We start from the raw sequence: 19,649 nt of genomic DNA, 5'->3' as shown, positions 1-19,649 counted from the left end.
GGATATCTTTCTGTTACCTGTTATTTGTGCTGGTTCTTGTTCATGGTGTTGTTTCTTCATGTACCTGGTTCTTTTTTAGTAGGATTATTTTTGAAAAATTATTTATAAAAACAATGAGGTCTAGGATAATGTTTTCTTCCTCTAGGGAAGAATTTTATTTTTATATGAGTTTTATACTGAGATATAATTCATCTACCATACCATTCACTTAAAGTGTACAATTTAATGGTTTTGAGTATATTTAGAGCTGTGCAACCATTAACACAGTCAATTTTAGTACATTTCTCTGGAGTGAATTTCTGTTTTTTTCTGCCAGTCCCCTGAGGAGATTAGTATTCTGGAATCAAATTAGTCCAATTTTGGGATTTAACATTTTCTGGGATGCACAGGTGACTTATATATACTTGGGTTTCAGTCCATGTGAAGAGTGGTTATTTCTGGTTCATTCTATCTCCTAGAGTAAATAACTCCTCATGGTGCTAACCAAAAGTGTAGGGTAGTTTTTATGGGTGCCATCTTTTGTAGGTTCTAGACTCCATTTTATTCTTCTAGTCTCACATATGGGTCAAATTCTCAGCTTTCCAGTAGCCTCATTGCCTCTTTTGAAAAGGACAATGTATCCTAGGCAAAAGCAACCCTAAACATTGAGCCTCTTCCCTGGATTTCTGTCTTCTTCTGGATGTTGATCTGGTGCTCTCATCATCTTATTAGCTCTTCTTTGATGATTTTTTTATGTTCCCTGACTTTTCAGTTGTCTTCAGCAGGAAGACTGCTCTGAATTACCTATCTGCCATTACCAGGAGGCCTCTTCATCAGTTTAAGTATGCTCCTGAAAATAACATATAGATGAGCTTTGCTTTTTATATCAATCTGATAGTTTCTGCTTTTCAAAAGGGAAATTCAATCCCAGCACACTTAACATAATGATTTATCTGTTTTATCTTATTCCTCTCAATGTTTTGTTGCTTATTTTATAATGTTGTTTCTTTTCCCTTTTTCTTATATTTACTCATGTGATTCAACATTCCCTTTATTAGGTTAGAGATTCTAAAGTAATTTTTTATTCCTTTAATGGTTACCTTCCTTTTTGTTATATATTTGCATGACTGGATCCATATGATTCTACCCTTACTTGAAAACAATATGCCATTGTTTCTCTAACCAAATGTGCTATGCAGAATTCTAAGATGGCCCCCAAGATTCATGCTTGTGTGTATACACAAATGTACAACCTCCTCCCCTGAGTGTGGTCAGGACCTATAATATGATGGAGTAGTCATTCCCTTGATTAGGTAACATTATGAGGCTCTGTTGTAGCAGATTGGAGAGAAATATTCCTGCTGGCTGAGAAGCAAGTGGCCATATTGTGAAGAGGGTCTTGTGGCTAGAATCTGAGGGCAGCCTAAACGAGCCAAGAGCGAGCCCTGGCCAACAGGCAACAAGAAAACAAGGACTTAGTCACACAACTGCAAGAAACTGAATAAGGTCAACCACCAGTGAGCTTGGAAGAGGCCCCTATGCCTCAGATGAGATCACAGCACCAGCTGACACCTTGTTTTTAGCCTGATAAGATCCTAAGCAGAAGACTCTACTAATCTGTAGCTGAATTTTTGACTCATGAAAACTGTTAGATAATAAATTTGTAGTGTTTTAAGGCATTAAATTTTTGGTAATCTGTTATACATGAATAGAAAACCAATACACCAAGACACCCTGTTACCCCCAACAAGGCATACTATTTATTTCCTAGAGTAGGATGAGGGCTTCCACTTTCTACTTCTTTTCCTCTTTGTCTTACATTTTCTATTAAAAGGACTCTCTGGAACATTCTTTGTATTAGTTGCTAGGGCTACTCTAGCAAAGTATCACAAACTGAATGGCTTGAATAGCAGAAATTTGTTATCTCACACTTCTGGAGGCCACAGATCCAAGGTCAAGGTTGGTTCCTTTTGAGGGCTGTGGAGAAGAATCAGTTCTATGCCTCCCCCCTAGCTCCTGGTGGTTTGCTTGCAACTTTTAGCTTTCCTTGGTATGTAAAAGTACCACCCTATCTCTGTCTTCATCTTCACATGTCTTTCTTTTATATCTGTATCTCCAAATTTCCCCTTTTAAAAGGTGGTCAGTCATACTGGATTAGGGCTCCACCCAACTCCAGAATGACATCATCTTACCTACTTACATCTATAATGACCCTATTTCCAAATAAGGTCACAGTCTGAGGTAGTGAGGTTAGGACTTCAACATATGAATATTTCTGGGCGGGGAGGGGACACAATTTAACCCATAAAGCTCTTATATCTTGACTCTCTCCTTTCTGTTAGGTTTAGCTGAGAGTATATGTTTTAACATATTCTGTGCACTATGTCCCCTCTTTTCCAAGAGTTCTTATGTAAAAGTTGTATACATTCCTGGATATTAAGATTTAATTTAGTCTTTCTCTTTCATAGGAGGTTCACTAATCTCGTTTCCTTTCCTCTTTATATATCTGCATCTTGAGATCTCCATTCCATTTCATCTGTCTTTTGGTTGGAGTATTTATGTTCTTGAAGTTTTACACATCCTTTAATATTCTTCTAATAACCTGAGAGGTATGTTTCATCTGTATATACAGGAATCTTGATTTTCACTCTTTTTATCACAGTAACCTGTTTATGTTTTTTTACTGCCTTCTAGTTTCCACTGTTGCAGGTGAGAAGTCTGATGTCAGTCTGATTATTCTCTGTTCACAAGTAATTTGTTATTTTTGACTAGAAGCTTGTGATTTTTTTTCTGCATCATGTAATGCCTAGGTGTCCATTTTCTCCTGAATTCAATTTGAGTCTAGGAGAGCTCTTTCAATCTGCAAATTGAATAAAAGTTTTCATTTATTACTGTTTATTTATTATTCCCTTTCCAGCTATTGTTTTTTTCTTTTTGAGCACCTATAATTCCAATGGAAGGTCACCTGAATGTATTTTCTATTTCTCTCACCCTCCACCTTTTCACTCATTTCTCCTTTTAAAATTTATTTATCTGTCCTTTTAGATATTTCTTGCACTTGCTTTTTCAGGCTACTAACTCAGGTCTCAATATTTATACTTGTCTTCAATTCTAGTCAGTTGTTTAATCAAGAATTTTTCCTCTTTTTCCATAGGAAGTCTTTGTGCTGTCTTAAATGCCCTTAAGTGTCCTTGTTTTTATTTAGGTTTTCATCTGTGTCCTGTAGCAGTGTTATTTCTCTGGTTGTGTATTCTGATATTGCTTCCTGATTGTCCTCTTTCTAACTGCTGAGTCCCCTGAGAAAAGTCGGCATTTTTCTACTTAAGTTTAATGAAACTTAGGTCTAATTGTTGGACTATCCTAAAAAGCATGAACTCAGAAGGTGCCAGAAGCCCACGTGGTTTTTATCCACATCAGTATGTAGGACAGTGTGGTCTATACCCCTAGCTCAGTCCTTTGCTGAGGTCCCTTGAAATCCTATCATCTAGTCTACCTTTATCTACCAGCTTCAAAAGCAGGGTACACCCATTCTACTTATTTAACAACTCCTTTGCCTTTTAGGGGTTAGAGAGCCCCAGTACACACATATGAAGCAAATGTGACCTTTTTCCCATCCTTGAGGATTCCACACATTTCTGAGTGACAAACTCTTCCCAGGGCCCAATGCTTTCCAGGCTCAGCTCTTGGACTCCTCCTCCTATTGTCCAGCTGCTTGTCCAGTTGAAGGAGAAAGCCTTGCATCACTTCTCTCTGTCAGAACTTCAATGCACTCCAAGGCATTAGAATTGGAGACACTAGTTGCCTACTGAATATTCATTCTCCCTTTTCTAAACTCCAGTTCTGTTTGATGAGGCAATACTACACAGCTAAAAATACTTATCTCCTCAAATTCCCTTGCACTATGGGTTACCTTTTGACTCTATTCTGGCCAATGGTTATTGGGAGGGGCTTCTGGGAAAACTATTATTTTTCTGACAAAAAGGAAAATATTCTGCCAAGAGACAGTTATTTTGCCCTTTACTCTTCTTTTTCCTGCCTGGAACATAGACTTGAAGCTTGGAGGTAGAGCCCACATTCTTCAACCATGAGGATGAAAACCAAACAAACACAAAGGCTGGTGTGCCAGGAATCCAGAGGGAGACTTTATCATTGAGTTTCTCAAGCAGCTACACCAGCCTAGTTCCAGATTTTTATTATGAGAAAAATAAACTATTTAAACATTGTAATGGGGGTCTGTTATATGCAGCCAAACACAGTTCTGACTGAAGAAGTCCTCACTTATACATGGCTGATCATAGCTTTAGCAGCCATTTGAATTATAAGCCATTTCAATCAGAAGTGGCAAAGAGCCTGAAGGGAGGAAGGGAGCTGCATTTAGACTGTCACGGTCCCTGAAACCTCTCAATACTGAAATGTGGAGTGAAGTTTAATCTATAACATTAATTCACTTACCAGGCATTCATTAACTGCCTACTATGTGCCAGGGACTGAAGTGGGTGCTGGAAACAAAGATCCCAACCCTGGTATTTTCTTCATGAAAATTTCCTTTTTTGATACAGGCTGGTTTTTTTGTTTGTTTGTTTGTTTGTTTGTTTGCTTTTTACCTTACTCCCATGGTTCAGAGAAGCCATAAGTGGGAAGGGTTGGGTTTAGGGGAACATGTAACAATGCCACAATGTCTTCCTATTATTTTCAACATTATAAAATGGAAACAAGCAGGCTGATTTCTAACTCAAAGCAGAAGTCCCTCCAGTTACCTTCTTGTGTATCGTCCTCCAGGTCTGCAAGAGTTGGTGCATTAGGAAGTGAGTACAGGGAAGACTGGTTGAGTTGAGTCAGTTTTGAGATGCTGTTAATTGCCATGCTGCCCAATGGAATGGTATGTTCTATGGGAACGTTAACAAAAAGAATTACACGGAGTAATAAGCCAGTTACCATGGTCATCAGAAGGGCTTCTGCTTGACTAACTTAAGCCCAGCTATTATTTGATCCCAGGGCTGAGGAACTGAATGGAAAGTGGAAAGGAGAGAATCAATGCACTACATACTCCAAAGCACCAGCCTTTTATGCAAAAAAAAAAAAAAAAAAAAGCAAACAGCTGGGGCCATGAGTGAAAAGTCCCCACTGCATGTGTTAGGGCAGAGCACCAAAGGAAATTTTAAAAGGGGAGTCTCAAAAAGAACTGGGAATTCTAGGGTAGGGGCCCTAGTTTGAAGATCAAAGGACTTAAAAATGTTTTTGCTCCCGCCATCCGCTGAATGAAGGGTTATACTTTCCAAAGGAGTAACAGCTTTGATTATATAACTGACCGCTTCTACCCTTCTTGTCATAAGCTTTCACTATGGAAACTATCTCCCCCTCTACTTGTCATTTTTTCTTACTCAATGGGGCAAACTGTCTTGAAAGCTTTCTTGCTTGGTTCAGTCTTCTGTGATTCAGATGTAAACAAGAAACAGGCAGACTATGTATTTTCCTTATCTATCATACAGAATCCTTATAATATAGGGTGCTGGACATGGGATGGCACACAAAGACTTGGACATATGACTGCTAAAAAACTGGAATAACTGAAGGAAATAAAACAGCTGGTGTATAGACCATGGAATGTCCAAGAAAAGACCACCAAGGAGGTAAACATTGGAAGCTGCCTTTGCTGGCTTTTCTGATAATGATTTTAGCTATCCAGTAAAGAATGGGTACAGCAATGGGGATAAGGATAAGAAGATGGGTTGAGAGGATTACATTAAAAAAATATTAATAATGAATAGGGACTCATTCATAAAACCTTCATGAAATGTTTCTTTTCTGATGCAGGCTTCTGAAGGGGCTAGCCTGACTCCATGATGTGGGCAAGGGAAAATCTGACAGTCACTCTAGCCTCTGTCCACTCTCTCTGTTGCTCCAGACTCCAAAGGCCATGGCCATGAGGGTTTCTGATGTTGGTGACAACAATGGTTTCTAGACCATCAGAGGAAATGATTCTAAGCTAAAAGTTCATGTTAAATGCTTAGTAGTAAGCAATAAAATATGCCTCTGGTCAGTTGCAAGAAAAACAGGAAGGTTTGGGAAGTCACCAAAACAAGGGAACCTAGGAGGTAAGCGGCAATGAAGGAGAGGAGTCGGTTCTGCAGATTTGCTGTGTCAGAGAAGTGACTGCATTCTTAGTGGCAGCAAGGAGAGGTATAGGCTAATTCCCAAGGACCAAAGTAAATCTGGGGATGTGGTTGCAGTTTGGAGATAATAAAGTCCTCTTGAGGATAGGCAAGTTTGTGTCAGGAATGAGCTGGACTCCAGGGGCTAGATCCGGATTTCCTAGTCTATGGAATGTTACTAGAGTCTTCACCTAAATGTGCAGCACTGACTTTCATGCCTGCATAGTACCTGAATCTCTGACACGTACCAAGGTGTGATTTCCCACATTCATGATAGAAATGTTTATCCTGGACATATTTAATACCAAGGATGGTAGCCTGCAAACTAAGGTGGTTGATGACTCAGGCTGAGGAGATGTGAGGCAGAGAAGGAAAGGCTCTTGTCTGAGGGTCGGAGGTCCAGACCTCGGAGCCCTGAGGTCTCCACCATGCTGGGAATGAAGGAAGGAGCCCTTCTTATTACCACCAGAGGCTGTCACTGCAGCTCATCCTGAGGAGACTGCTCCAAGGTGGAATCCTCAGAGGCTTTAAGTTCGAGGTGGCTCAGGATTTTTGTGTAGTGACTAATTTTTCCCTCCACCTCATGCCAACAGGAAGCCTCTAAATTGAGCTTCCAGTTAAGTACTGGGTAGACCCTGGCACGGGGGCTGGGGAGGCAGTGGGTGAAGCAATGATGGCATGTGTTAGCTTTGGGAGATAATCACAGCTTCTGGACACTGCACTTTAGAAGAACCTACAAAAACTGTCCAGATTCAAAGACTCATAAGTTGTAAAGGCCCTCAGACTTGTCTCATCTAACCTCTCAGCCAGGGAAATGTTCCTCTACAGCAAGGAGGCTGACTCACCATCCAGCTTCACATTCCATGTCATGTGGAAGCCATTGGTCATCAGGTAAAAGTTCTTCAGATCCTCAGGCAGCACACAGTTATTTTTCTAGAACCACAAAGAAGCAGACTATTAGGTCAGGGCTGGGAAGGAGGGCATAGGGCTATGCCTCAAAGCATCTGTGGATGCTGTTTACTGTGTTTCAGATCCCCCAAACAGGAAAACTCTGAATAATTACCTATAAAACTCTATCGGAGAGTTCTGGATTGAGACGGCAACAAAGCAGCCTCCTCCACTCACCTCGTTTCACTGACACACTGAATCTACAGCTACAAATTGAACAACAATCCCTCTGAAAGAAATCCAGAAACTAACTGAGAGACTCCTACGCATCGGGTGAACAAGAAGACACACTGAAATGGGTACGAGAGGCTGATCACAACCTTGCCATAAAACCGACTCCCGGCTGGGCAACACGCAACCAGGAGGGAACTCACAACTCCTGGATTCTCCCCTAGGAGCAAAGGGCTTGGACCCTACATCTAGCACCCCAACTTTTAAGACTTCCACCTGAGAGATGGGCCCCCATAACATCTAGCTCTGAAAGCCAGTGGGGTTTGGGTCCAAGAGACCCATAAGGCTGTAGTGAACTAAGAGATAGTTCTTAATGGGCTCTCATGGACTTACCATGGATATACCTCCAGGGCCCAGTACAGAGGCAGCAGACTAAAATGCCCAGTCTTTTCATTAAAGAAGCCTATTTGCTTATCTTAAAAGCTTTGGCCTGAGGGGACAGGCTTCTATGTTAGTACACATCTAGATGCCAACTGTAATCCTCTCCAGGGACCAGGGAGGCTAGTGGGTACCATACCATCTTCATGCTCTCCTTCTGCTTCACTAGCAGGTATCTTCTGGAAAGGAGCTTATACATACGTCTGGCACCCCAGCTTTTGCAGCTACTGCCCAGGGGACACACCTCTTGATTGCCTGGCTCTGCTGGCCAACAAGGCTTATGTTCCTGGGTCCCATAGGACTCTTAGAAACAGAGTAACGAATCTTAAGCTATGCCACCAGGGCACAGGGCAGAGGCAGCAGACTGAAATGCCCAGTCTGTAAGTGAAACAGACCTATTTATAGATCTTAACTGCAGCCTGAGGGTCAGGCTTATAATGTAACAACATCTAGGGGCCAACTGCAATCCTCTCCAGAGACTGGGGAGGCCAGTGGGTGCCATCTCTGCACTCTCCTTTGCCCTGCCCTGGGTCACCAGTGTTTCTATGAATGGAGGTTGTGCAAACATCTGGTGCTCCAGCTTTTGTGGCTGCTGCTCAGAAGACACAACCCTTGATATCTGGCTCTGGTGAGCAGCACGGCTTGTGTTCATGGGTTCAATGGCATGGTAGCAAACAAAGAAATAGTTCTTAACCTGCTATCCCCCTAGGGCTCAGTGCAGAGAGAGCAGGCAGAATGCCCATCTCTCAGTGTCCCGGAAAGAGGTATACTGGCATACTTTCAAAGTTACTGCCTGAGTGTCCAGCTTCCAATCAGCCTGCATCTAGGTGCTGAGATCCTTCTCTTTGGGACACTGACAGGTCTTGGTATACCCTCAACTACTGGGAGCCACTAAGAACAAAGTAGGCTGGACATTCACAAAGGTTTGAGAGACAACCAAGAGCCATGGCAGGGTTGAATAATAAGGTTTATCTCTTACGTGAAGCCACTCCTTCAAGACTGGCTATTGTATCTAATGCATAGAAACCAACATAGAGAGTCAAGAAAAATGAAGAAAGAGAGGAATATATTCCAAGTGAAAGAATTAGATAAAACCCCAGGAAAAACCTTAATGAAATTAAGATAAGTAATTTTTACCTGATAAAGAGCTCAAATGATGTCATAAAGATGCTCACAGAGGTCAGGGAAACAATACATGAACAAAGTGAAAATTTTAACAAAAAGAAAATATAAGAAAGTACTAAACAGAAATCACAGAGGTGAAGGATACAATAACTGAGCTGAAAAATTCAATAAAGGGGTTCAATAGCAGACTAGATGAAGTGAAAGGATCAGTGAACTAGAAGACAGTGAGTGTATTGGAATTCATTCAATCAGACCAGCTAAAAGAAAAAAGAATAAGAAAGAGTGAATAGAGTTTAAAGGACTCATGGGACAACATCAAGCAGATCAATATTCACATTTATAGGGGTGTCAGAAGAAGAGAGAGAGAAAGGGGCAGAAAGCTTATTTGAAGAAATAATGGCCGAAAACTTCCCTAACATGGGGAAAGAAATAGGCTACCTGGAAATAAATCCAGGAATCCCAGAGAGTTCCAAAAAAGAAGAATCCAAAGAGACATTATAATTAAATTGTCAAAAGTTAAAGGAGAAAATCTTAAAAGGAGCAAGAGAAAAACAACTTGTTATGTACAAGGGAACCCCCATAAGACTATCAGCAAATTTTTAGGTAGAAACTTGGCAGGCCAGAAGAGGGTGGCACAATATATTCAATGTGCTGAATGAAAAAAAAAAAAAAAAACAACCTGCCAACCAGGAATACTCTACCTGGAAAAGCTGTCCTTCAGAATTTAAGGAGAAATAAAGTTTTCCAGATAAGCAAAAGTTGAAGGAGTTCATCACCACTAGACCAGCCTTACAACAAATGTTAAAGGGACTTCCTTAAGGTGAAACAAAAGGGTGCTAATTGGTAACAGGAAAAAATATGAAAATATAAATCTCACAGGCAAAAGTAAATGTATAGTTAAATTCAGAATAATCTAATGTTGTCATGGTGGTGGGTCAATCACTTATAGCATAAAGATTAAAAGACAGAGTAAAGTAACTATAGTAAAAGTAGTAAAATACATTATATTTTAGTAGTAAAAATAACTATAACTACCATAATTTGTTAATGGATACACAAGATAAAAAATGTAAATTGTGACATCTTTTAAAATGTGTGGCGGGGAGAGTAAAAATGTAAAGCTTTAAAATGCATTCAAACAAGCTGTTATCAGCTTAAAATAGACTGTTACATTTAAATATAAGCCTCATGGTGATGACAGAGCAAAAACCCATAACACACAGAAAAGATGAAGTAAAAGGAGTCTAAGCACAGCATTACCAAAATTCATCAAATCACAAAGGAAGCAAGAGAAGAAGAAAGAAACAGAAGAATTACAAAATAGCTAGAAATCAATGAACAAAATGGCAATAAGTCCATACCTATCAACAATAACTTTAAATGTAAATGAACTAAATTTTCCAATCAAAAAACAAAGAGTGACTGAATGGATAAGAAAGGACTTATCTAAGGCCAAACTATGTTGTCTACAAGAGATTCATTTCAGATGTAATAACACATAGACTAAAAGTGAAGGGATGGATAGATATTCCATGTAAACGGAACCAAAGAAAGCCGGGAGAGTTATACAAGACAAAATAGACTTTAAGACAAGACTCTAACAAGAGACAAAGAAGGGCATTATATAATGATAAAGGGGTTAATCCAACAAGATGATATAATATTTATAAATATTTATGCATCTGACACAGATGCACCTAAATATATAAAACAAATATTAGTAGACGTAAAGGGAGAAAAAGGCAGCAATACAATGAAGCAATGGACTTAAGACATGTTAGACCAGATGGACTTAACAGACATTTACAGAACACGCCACTGAAAATCAGCAGAATACACACTCTGCTCAGTTGTACATGGAATATTCTCCAGAACAGATCATAGGTTAGGCCACAAAATAAGTATTAACAATATTAAGAAAACTGAAATCATATCAAGCATCTTTTCTGTGCACAATGGTATGAAACTAGAATCAATTATAGTAAGGAAACAGGAAAATTCACAAATATGTGGAGAGTAAACAACATGCTACTGAACAACCAATGGGTCAAAGAAGAACTCAAAAGAGAAGTGAAAAAATATCTTGAGATAAATAAAAAATAGAAATACAATATACCAAAACTTATGGAATGCTGCAAAAGCAGTTCTGGAGGGAAATTCATAGCAATAAGTGCCTGTATCAGGAAATAGGAAAGTTCTCAAGTAAACAACCTAACTTACACTTCAAGGAACCAGAGAAAAAAGAACAAACTAGGACCAAAATTAGTACAAGGAAGGCAATAACAAAGATCAGAGCAGAGATAAATGAAATAGCGGCTAAAAAGATAATAGAAAAGATCAATGAAACTAAGAGCTGATATTTTTAAAAAAATATAAACAAAGCTTTAGCAAGACTCACCAAGAAAAAAAGAACTGAAAAAAATTAGACATCAAAGAGGAGATGTTACAACTGATACCACAGAAAGACAAAGGACTGTGAGATTATGATGAACATCATACACCAACAAATTGGACAACCTAGAAGAAACAGATGAATTCCAAGGAATATACAACTTGTCATGGCTGAATCATGAAGAAATAGAAAATCTGAACAGACCAATTACTAGTAAGGAGATTGAATCAGTTATCAAAACCTCCCCCAAAACAAAATTATAGAAATAGATAGCTTCCCTGCTGAATTCTACCAAATACTAAAGAAGAAATAACACTAAACACCTTTTCAAACTAGTCCAAAACACAGAAAAAAGGAACACTCCCAAACTCCTTTTATGAGGCCAGCATTACCCTGGTATAACCAGACAAGGACACTCCAAGAAAAGAAAATTACAGGCTAATATTCTTGATGAACATAGATACAAAAATTCTCAACAAAATATTACCAAACTGAATTCAACAATACATTAAAGGGATCATATACCATGTGGAAGTTATTCCAGGGATGAATGGATGGTTCAACATCTGCAAATAAATCAATATGATACACCCGTAACAAAATGAAGGCTAAAAATCATATGATCATCTCAATACATGCAGAAAAAGCATTTCACAAAATTCAACATCCATTCATGATAAAAAAAAAAACCCTCTCAACAAGTAGGTATAGAGGGAACATAACTCAACATAGTAAAGGCCATATAATTAGCCCACGGGTAACATCATATTGAAGGGTTAAAAGCTGAAAGCAGTTCCTCAAAGATGAGGAAGATAAGGATGCCCACTCTTGCTAATTTTATTCAACACAGTATTGGAAATCCTAAGCAGAGCAATTAGGCAATAAAGAGAAATAAAAGGCATTCAAATCGGAAAAGAAGTAAAATGATCACTATTTGCAGATGACATGGTATTACATAGAGAAAACCCTAAAGACTCTGCCAAAAAACTTTTAGAACTAATAAATGAATTCAGTAAAGTTGCAGGATACAAAATCAATATAGAAAAATCGATTGCTTTTCTAAGCAAGAATAACCAACTATCAGAAAGAGAAATCAAGAAAATGATCCCATTTACAATTGCATCAAAAAGAATAAAAAACCTAGGAATAAGTTTCACCAAGGAGGTGAAAAACCTGTACAGTGAAAACTGTAAGATATTGGTGGGGAAAAAAATGAAGAAAATACAAATAAATGGAAAGATATTCCATGTTCATGTGTTGGAAGAATTAATATTGTTACCTCCATACTACCCAAAGCAAACTACAGATTCAATACAATCCCTATCAAACTTCCAATGGCATTTTTCTCAGAAATAGAACAATCATAAAATTTGTAGGGAACCACAAAAGACCTCAAATAGCCAAAACCATCTTGAGAAAGAAGAACAAAGCTGGGGGAATCACTCTCCCTGATTTCAAACTGGAGTAGAAAGGGAGAGTAATCAAAACAGTATATTGGCATAAAAACAGACACATAGATCAACAGAACAAAACAGAGACCCAGAAATAAACCCACACATACATGGTCAATTAATTTATGACAAAGGAGTCAAAAATACACAATGGCGAAAGAACAGTCTCTTCAATAAATGGTGTTGGGAAAACTGGACAACCACATGCCAAAGAATGAAACTGGACCACTATACACCATATACAAAAATCAACTCAAAATCGAGTAAAGACTTGAAATCATAAAATTTCTAGAAGAAAACATAGGGACAAGCTCCTTAACATTGGTCTTGACAATAATGTTTTGGATTTGACACCAAAAACAAAGGCAACAAAAAGCAAAAGTAAACAAGTGGGACTATATCAAACTAAAAAGCTTCTGCATAGCAAAGTAAACCATCAACAAAATGAAGACAACCTAGATAACAGGAGAAAATATTCACAATTTTCACTGATTGTGAAAATTCGCTGATAAGAGGTTAATATCCAAAATATATAAAGAACTCATACAACTCAATAGGAAAAAATGAAACAAGCTGATTAAAAAATGGACAGATGAAGTGACAGACATTTTTCCAAAGAAGTCACACAAATGGCCAATTGTATGAAATTGCTAAATGAAACTGGTAAATGAAAAGATGCTCAACATCATTAATCATCAGGGAAATACAAATCAAAACCACAGTGAGATATCATTGCACACTTGTTAGAATGGCTATTATCAAAAGAGACAACAAATTAACAAGTGTTGGTGAGGATGTGGAGAAAAGGGTGCATTCGCTAGTGGAATGTAAATTCGTGCAGCCACTATGGAAAACAGTATGGAGGTTCCTGAAAAATTAAAAATATAACTACTATATGATCCAGCAATTCCACTCCTAGGTATTTATATGAAGGAAATAAAATCACTATCTTGAAAAGATATCTGCACTACTATGTTCACTGCAGCATTATTTACAATAGCCTAGATGTGGAAACAAGCTAAGTGTCCATTGATGGATGAATGGATAAAATGTGTGTATGTGTGTGTGTATACACACACACACACACACACACACACACACCAGAATATTATTCATCCATAAAAAAGGAAATCCTGCCATTTGTGGCAACATGAATTAACCTTGATGGCATTATGCTAAGTGAAGTAAGTCAGAGAAAGACAAATACTATATAACCTCACTAATATCTGGAATCTAAAAGAAAACTGAACTCATAAATACAGAGACTAGATTGGTGGTTGCCAGAGGTGGGGGGTTCAGGTGAACGAAATGGGTGAAGGTGGTCAAAAGGTACACACTTGCAGTTTTAAGATAAACTAGTTTTGGGGATGTGATGTACAACAAGGCGATGACAGTTTACAATACTGTACTGTATATTTCAATGTTGCTAAGAGAATAAATCTTTAAAGTTATTCATCACAAGAAAAATTCTGTAACTCTTTAAGATGGGTGTTAAATACACCTGTCATTTCACAACATATATGTGTGTATACGTATATATATATATACACACACATATATATCAAATCATTATTTTGTAGACATAAAACTAATAAAATGTAATATGTCAATTATATTGCAATAAAAATTAAACAACAAAAAAACCCTATTAGAGAGGCAGAGCAGAGCCACCAGTCTGATCTCTTTTTTGCCTCACCTGATAAGGCAGAGTAGGTGTGTGTTCTGCTGTGGTAATGCCTCTCTGGAGAGCTAACCGGAGAAAGGGGATCAAGGGAACAAGAGGAGGAAACTTACAGGAACGTGGTGTGAGAGGAGATCCTACACAAAGTTTTGATGATGCTGGAGCAAAGCAATCACTTCTATAAATTTCAGACCCATGCTCATAAATTATTTCCTGAAACAAATTATTGGCTCAATGAGAACATTTTAAAGGTAAAAAGTATATACTTCTAGAGCATTTAATGCAATGAACCTAACAGTTCTGAAAGTTCTTAGAAAGTAAAGAAATAGGATATAAACAAATATTTCATATGAACAACAAATCATCCAAACTGGTGTGGAAAGAACAAAGGAACAGCTCTGATTCCTTTTAGGAGGTACTAGGAGCACGGATTAAATTCTAAGTAACTCACATCTGTGCACATGTCTGGCCAGTCTTCTCTAGCCAATCAAACCACTGAGTACAGAAGGATGAGTTCTCCAATTACTTTTCTGACTTCTTATCATGTCTTATGTTTATACAGGCGGAGGGGCAATTTCCAAACTTTTTGATTATTGGACCCTTTTGAGATGTGCTACTGAACACTGCTTATATCAAGTTTGCTTTAGGTCATACTGTCAGTCAATTCCAGCTACCCAATATGTGAGGAAGCTGAGTGTAGCAGTACGATCTGAATTTATTTCCCATTTCTGCCACTAGCTGAGTGATCTTGAGTGTCAAACTCTGTGAATCCAGGTTCAAGAATAATCTCTAAGGTTAAGTCTACAAAACACTGGAGGTGGGAGGAGGTGGAAGCCTGGGAGGAAGAGAGATTAGGTAATCAGGGTAATTGTTATGGTTTTAGGGAGTAGCATCTTTTTTTTTTTTTTTGTGGTACGCGGGCCTCTCACTGTTGTGGCCTCTCCCCTTGCGGAGCGCAGGCTCCGGACGCACAGGCTCAGCGGCCATGGCTCACGGACCCAGCCGCTCTGCGGCATGTGGGATCTTCCCGGACCGGGGCACGAACGCGCGTCCCCTGCATCGGCAGGCGGATTCTCAACCACTGCGCCACCAGGGAAGCCCCAGGGCGTAGCATCTTTAAGAACTATATGTGAGACGCAAGCTTCAAGCTTGCAGGTAATTGTAAGCAGTGTTTTTATATTGTTAAATATACAATAGTTGTCATGTTAATGAAACAGGTTTTTCATTTTCTTGATCTAAGAACTAAAATATGCATTCTGATCTTTTGTTTTTTCTCTCTTCACCATCTAGTTCTCAATTTCAGAGATGAGTAACATAAAGAACTCTGACTCCTTGGGCTAAACATTTATTTTCCTGCTCAGGAAGTTATTTGCAGTTTAGGGCTTTCTCCTAATGCCTCCAAGTATGACACATTCTCTGTCCTTTCCGAGAGAAAAAGTGTGTACACAGAATGCCTTTCTCCCATCCCTGGGACCCTAGCACAGGAAGCCTATAGTTGTCAGTGTTCTGACAGAGTTCTTGCTCCCTCTTCATCCCCAAAGGCCAGCATCCAATATGAGATTTTGGTCACTGGTGCCATCTAGTGGTAGAGACAAGGAAACTACGGTCTGTAAGTCTTAACCAATTCCATGAGATCCGAGCCAAGATGGGCTGGTAGCATTGTTCACCTTTAAGTTAAGCTGGAGAGCTTCAATAGTAGTGATTATAACATTTATTACAGTATTGATTTCACTCAAGAAAGAAATTTTGGTAATACTTTATTTATACTGGTATTTAAAAAATTATTTGAAATTCATAAAAATAGAAAAAAAGTGAAATAAAATATTTAATACAATTCAAATAATAACATAAACATGCAAAACATCAAGTAAACCAAGTTCATAAAAAACATTACACCTGCATTGTCATTTTCATATAAATCACTGTGGCCCCAGCTGTGCTGCCTCCTTGCTGTAGACCTTACCACCTGGCAGCCTGCATGGTGGGGCTTCCTTCTGAGTGAGGCTTTCAAGGCACCACTTTTAGGTGGCTCCTACACCCTGGCCAGTAACTCAGAGTTGCTGCCATTTAAATTTCTCTCCTGCACAGTGTGGGAAGAGACTGCTCTTCTGCGGGGAGTAATCTGCCTACTTTAGAGGGCTTCTCTTGCCAGATGCAGGCTCAGGCTCTATTTTGAGGGGATGAAAAAGAAGGGGAAGGAAGAAGACTGGCAGAAAGCAAATGGAAGTCGGAGTGTAAGGATTAGAGAGAGGATTTGGGAGAAAGTCAAGAAGGGAGAGTAACACTGCTGACCAGTGTTTAAAATAACAGTGGCATCAACATGGTATTGCAATCTCCCTGTATCCCAGTGATGATTCTGTCACATAACTCCCAACTTTTGATTTTTTCCCCTCCTCCTCAGGAGGCTATCTACAACGGTTTCTTTAAGCTATGCTAGGAAGAGTCCACCACAAGCTGTGTTACTGCTTCATCAGCTGGACCGTAGAGCCACTCTGACGTTTTAGGAGTAGTCAGTTGGATTCCCAGAGAGCCTTCCTGAGCACTGCCTGAGCCTTGAGGGAAGGGTTAAGGGCCGTCCACAGCCTCCTGCTCACCTGCTGTACTTCTGAGAATCCTGTGGCCCACTGTCCTCTCGCTTTCAGAGGCCACTTCACCAGGGAAGGGGGCTGGTGGGGAGATGCAGGATCAGGTTGGCAAAGAGGCCAGGGGCCAGAGCATGGAAATTAATGTTTCTGTAGGTGCTTAACCACAGTGGACAGGTTCTCCATGAGTCCATTTGCAACAACAGCAGAGGAAGAGTTGCCCAGAATGCCCATCGATGAGGAGCACTAAAATCTAACTGGAAACGTGAGGCAGTGAGGATACCTGCATCTGCTGAAACTCTTCTCAGGGAGGATGTCCCATGCAATGGAGGAAAACCCAAATGGGCTGTGGAGGGACGGGGTGAGATCCTCAGGAGAAGTCTCAAGTATATTCTCAAACTCTTTCCTAAGGAGAGGGGGAAGGCCTGGTTAACTGGAACCTTTGGTCTTGGTGGGTCAGGTATAACAGTTTGGGGATGGAGCTGAGTTGCCTAAGACGCAGAGGAGAGGCAGCGTACTCGTCCCTAAATCCTTTCTCCACGCAACCATCAGTCTCCCTCTAAAAAGGCATGATAAAAAAGAATATAAATACTGGCCTGTCTGGGGCACCACATGTCTTGGTGCAACTCTGTATAAGGCAGACATCAGCCAAGACAACCTTCCGAACAGCAATGCACCCAGGCGTAACTAGTCCTTAGGATCTTACAGATGGGGACATTAGTGGGGGAAGCCTTGGCACCTGCGGCCACCTTGCTCCAGAGATGGTGGCTGTGGCGGCCTCACTCTCAGGACTCATCTAAGAACTGTTTATGGAAAAGAACCCGGGTGACCTTGGGTAAGTCCTACACTCTTTCCCCCCTTTATGTTTTACCTAATTCACTCATTCATTCAACATTTATTCGTGTCTGTTGTGGAATAAATACTGTGCTGGGCACTAGAAACAGAAAGGAATGAGGCAAGGTGCAGAGAAGACTGTGGCAGACACGTGGGTTGCGTATTCAAATCCATCTTCCTCTACTTCCTCCTTGACAGAACCCTCATTTTGTTTGAGATGGTAATGTGCCCGGTTGAATACTTGTCTTCAGAACCTCCTCTGTAACTAGTGCTGGACATTAAAATGTAAACCCAAGTCCAATGACGGGGTTTCTAAGAAACTATCACTTCCCAATTAAAACGTGACAGGTATAGCTGGCAACATCCCTTACCTTTTCCCTGCCTTGAGCTTGGAGGTGACAGGTGGGGCCTTAGTGGTCGTTTGGCCACCATAAAGGAAAAGACCAAGAGAATTACAGAGATAATGGCTGAACACTGTCAGGGCCAATGAACAATTTACAACTGCTTACCTCAGATCTTGCTATGTAAGAAAAGTTAACTACCATTTGTTTAAGCTATTCTTAGTTTAATATTATACCTCTTTGAGCCAAACGTATTCCTACTTGATCCAGAGACAAATGTGTAACAGAGGAGTGTTGTAGATCTGTAGAGGCAGAGATAACTAGGAAGGAACAGTCAGAAGGCAGGGCAAGAATCAGGGAGGGTGGAGCTACAGAATCCAAGGGAGGAGATAGCTAGGTATAAAAGGGTGGTTAACAGCAAGAAATGCAGGAAAGATGTCAAGCTAGAAGATGGCTTTAACAATGAAGAGGCTCCTGGTGATTTTTGACATAGCGGTGTCCACGGAATGGTGGTGGAGAAACAGAGGATGCAAAAGGGTGAAGTGACTAGGAAGTGAAGGAAGGGGACAGTAATTTACACCAGGGGTCTCTGCCCTGCCTCCTGGTTTTGTAAATAATGTTTAATCGGAACCCAGTCACACCCATGAATTTTAGTACTATCCATGGCTGCTTTTGGTGCTACAATGGCCGATGAGTAGTTGAGATACAGACTGTCCAGCCCACAGAGCCAAAAATATTTACTATGTGGTCCTTTAAAGAAATCATTTGCTGACCCCTGATTTAGACCATTTTTCTACGTGCTTGGCTGTGCAAAGCAACAAATGGCCAAGCAGCCAGAGGGAGACATAAGGTTGAAAGTTTTGTTTTTGTTTTTAATTTTAAAGAGATGGGGAAGACCCTCTAGGGCAGTTGCCAGTGCAGAGGAAGTGAGACACTGGAGAGAGGGGGCTTACCTGTCACAGAAGAGCTACTGGGGCAGAGTGAGAGCACAATGTGGGGGGTTCCATAGTGAAAGGATGCTGTACGCTGCTCTCTCCCACCAGGGGTGCTTAGAAGAAATTCATAGCAGGGGCATGTGAGGGACACATTTGCAAGCAGGTTCAGAACCCACTCTCTTCTCTGCAGACTGTAGAAAAAGTGAGGCTAAAAAGAGAGGGGATATTCTGCCAAATTGTTTGGTCTCTTGGGCCATAGTTTCACCACCAGTAAATTGAATTTTTTTCTGGGGATTGAAAAGTCTAACCAATCAAGAATTGTACAGCACTCCGCAACTATGAAATGTCACTGAAATGTTTAATAACAGAACACTCCTGACCCCAGGATGCTGTGAGGATTAAGAGGCAGATGCTTTCATAGTGATGAAAAGCTTTGTGTAGACATTACGTCTTACTAACTACCATCATTACAAAAGGCAGGTAGCAGGCACAGTGAACATGAATCATGTAAGGGCACAAAACCAGGCAGTTTGAAACTGCCTTTTATTAACATAAAAAGAGGTTGTTCATTTTTTTTCTCTAACCTTAGGAGACTGCAGCAGGTATATAGTCATTTAGAT

At 39.9% G+C, this 19,649-nt stretch overlaps 1 protein-coding gene across 3 annotated transcripts in view; it reads right to left on the bottom strand.

The window, feature by feature from the left end:
• The window catches only part of TPGS2 (tubulin polyglutamylase complex subunit 2), a 56,916-nt gene that overhangs the window by 8,205 nt on the left and 29,062 nt on the right, over positions 1-19,649 (bottom strand). For 2 of the 3 annotated variants that reach the window (XM_059041393.2, XM_067016015.1), the window contains exons 3-4: positions 6,977-7,064; positions 4,737-4,865 (exon numbers count right to left, since the gene is read on the bottom strand). In XM_059041393.2, the coding sequence (XP_058897376.1) occupies positions 4,737-4,865; positions 6,977-7,064 (217 nt within the window). The remainder of the gene's footprint in view (positions 1-4,736; positions 4,866-6,976; positions 7,065-19,649) is intronic. The other variant, XM_067016014.1, reaches the window with a different exon arrangement.

This window comes from Kogia breviceps, chromosome 15 (genome assembly GCF_026419965.1).
Source record: "Kogia breviceps isolate mKogBre1 chromosome 15, mKogBre1 haplotype 1, whole genome shotgun sequence".
Classification (NCBI taxonomy): Eukaryota; Metazoa; Chordata; class Mammalia; order Artiodactyla; family Physeteridae; genus Kogia; species Kogia breviceps.
Note: the sequence above shows the minus strand (reverse complement) of the source record. Positions and strands in the feature narration are given on the sequence as shown.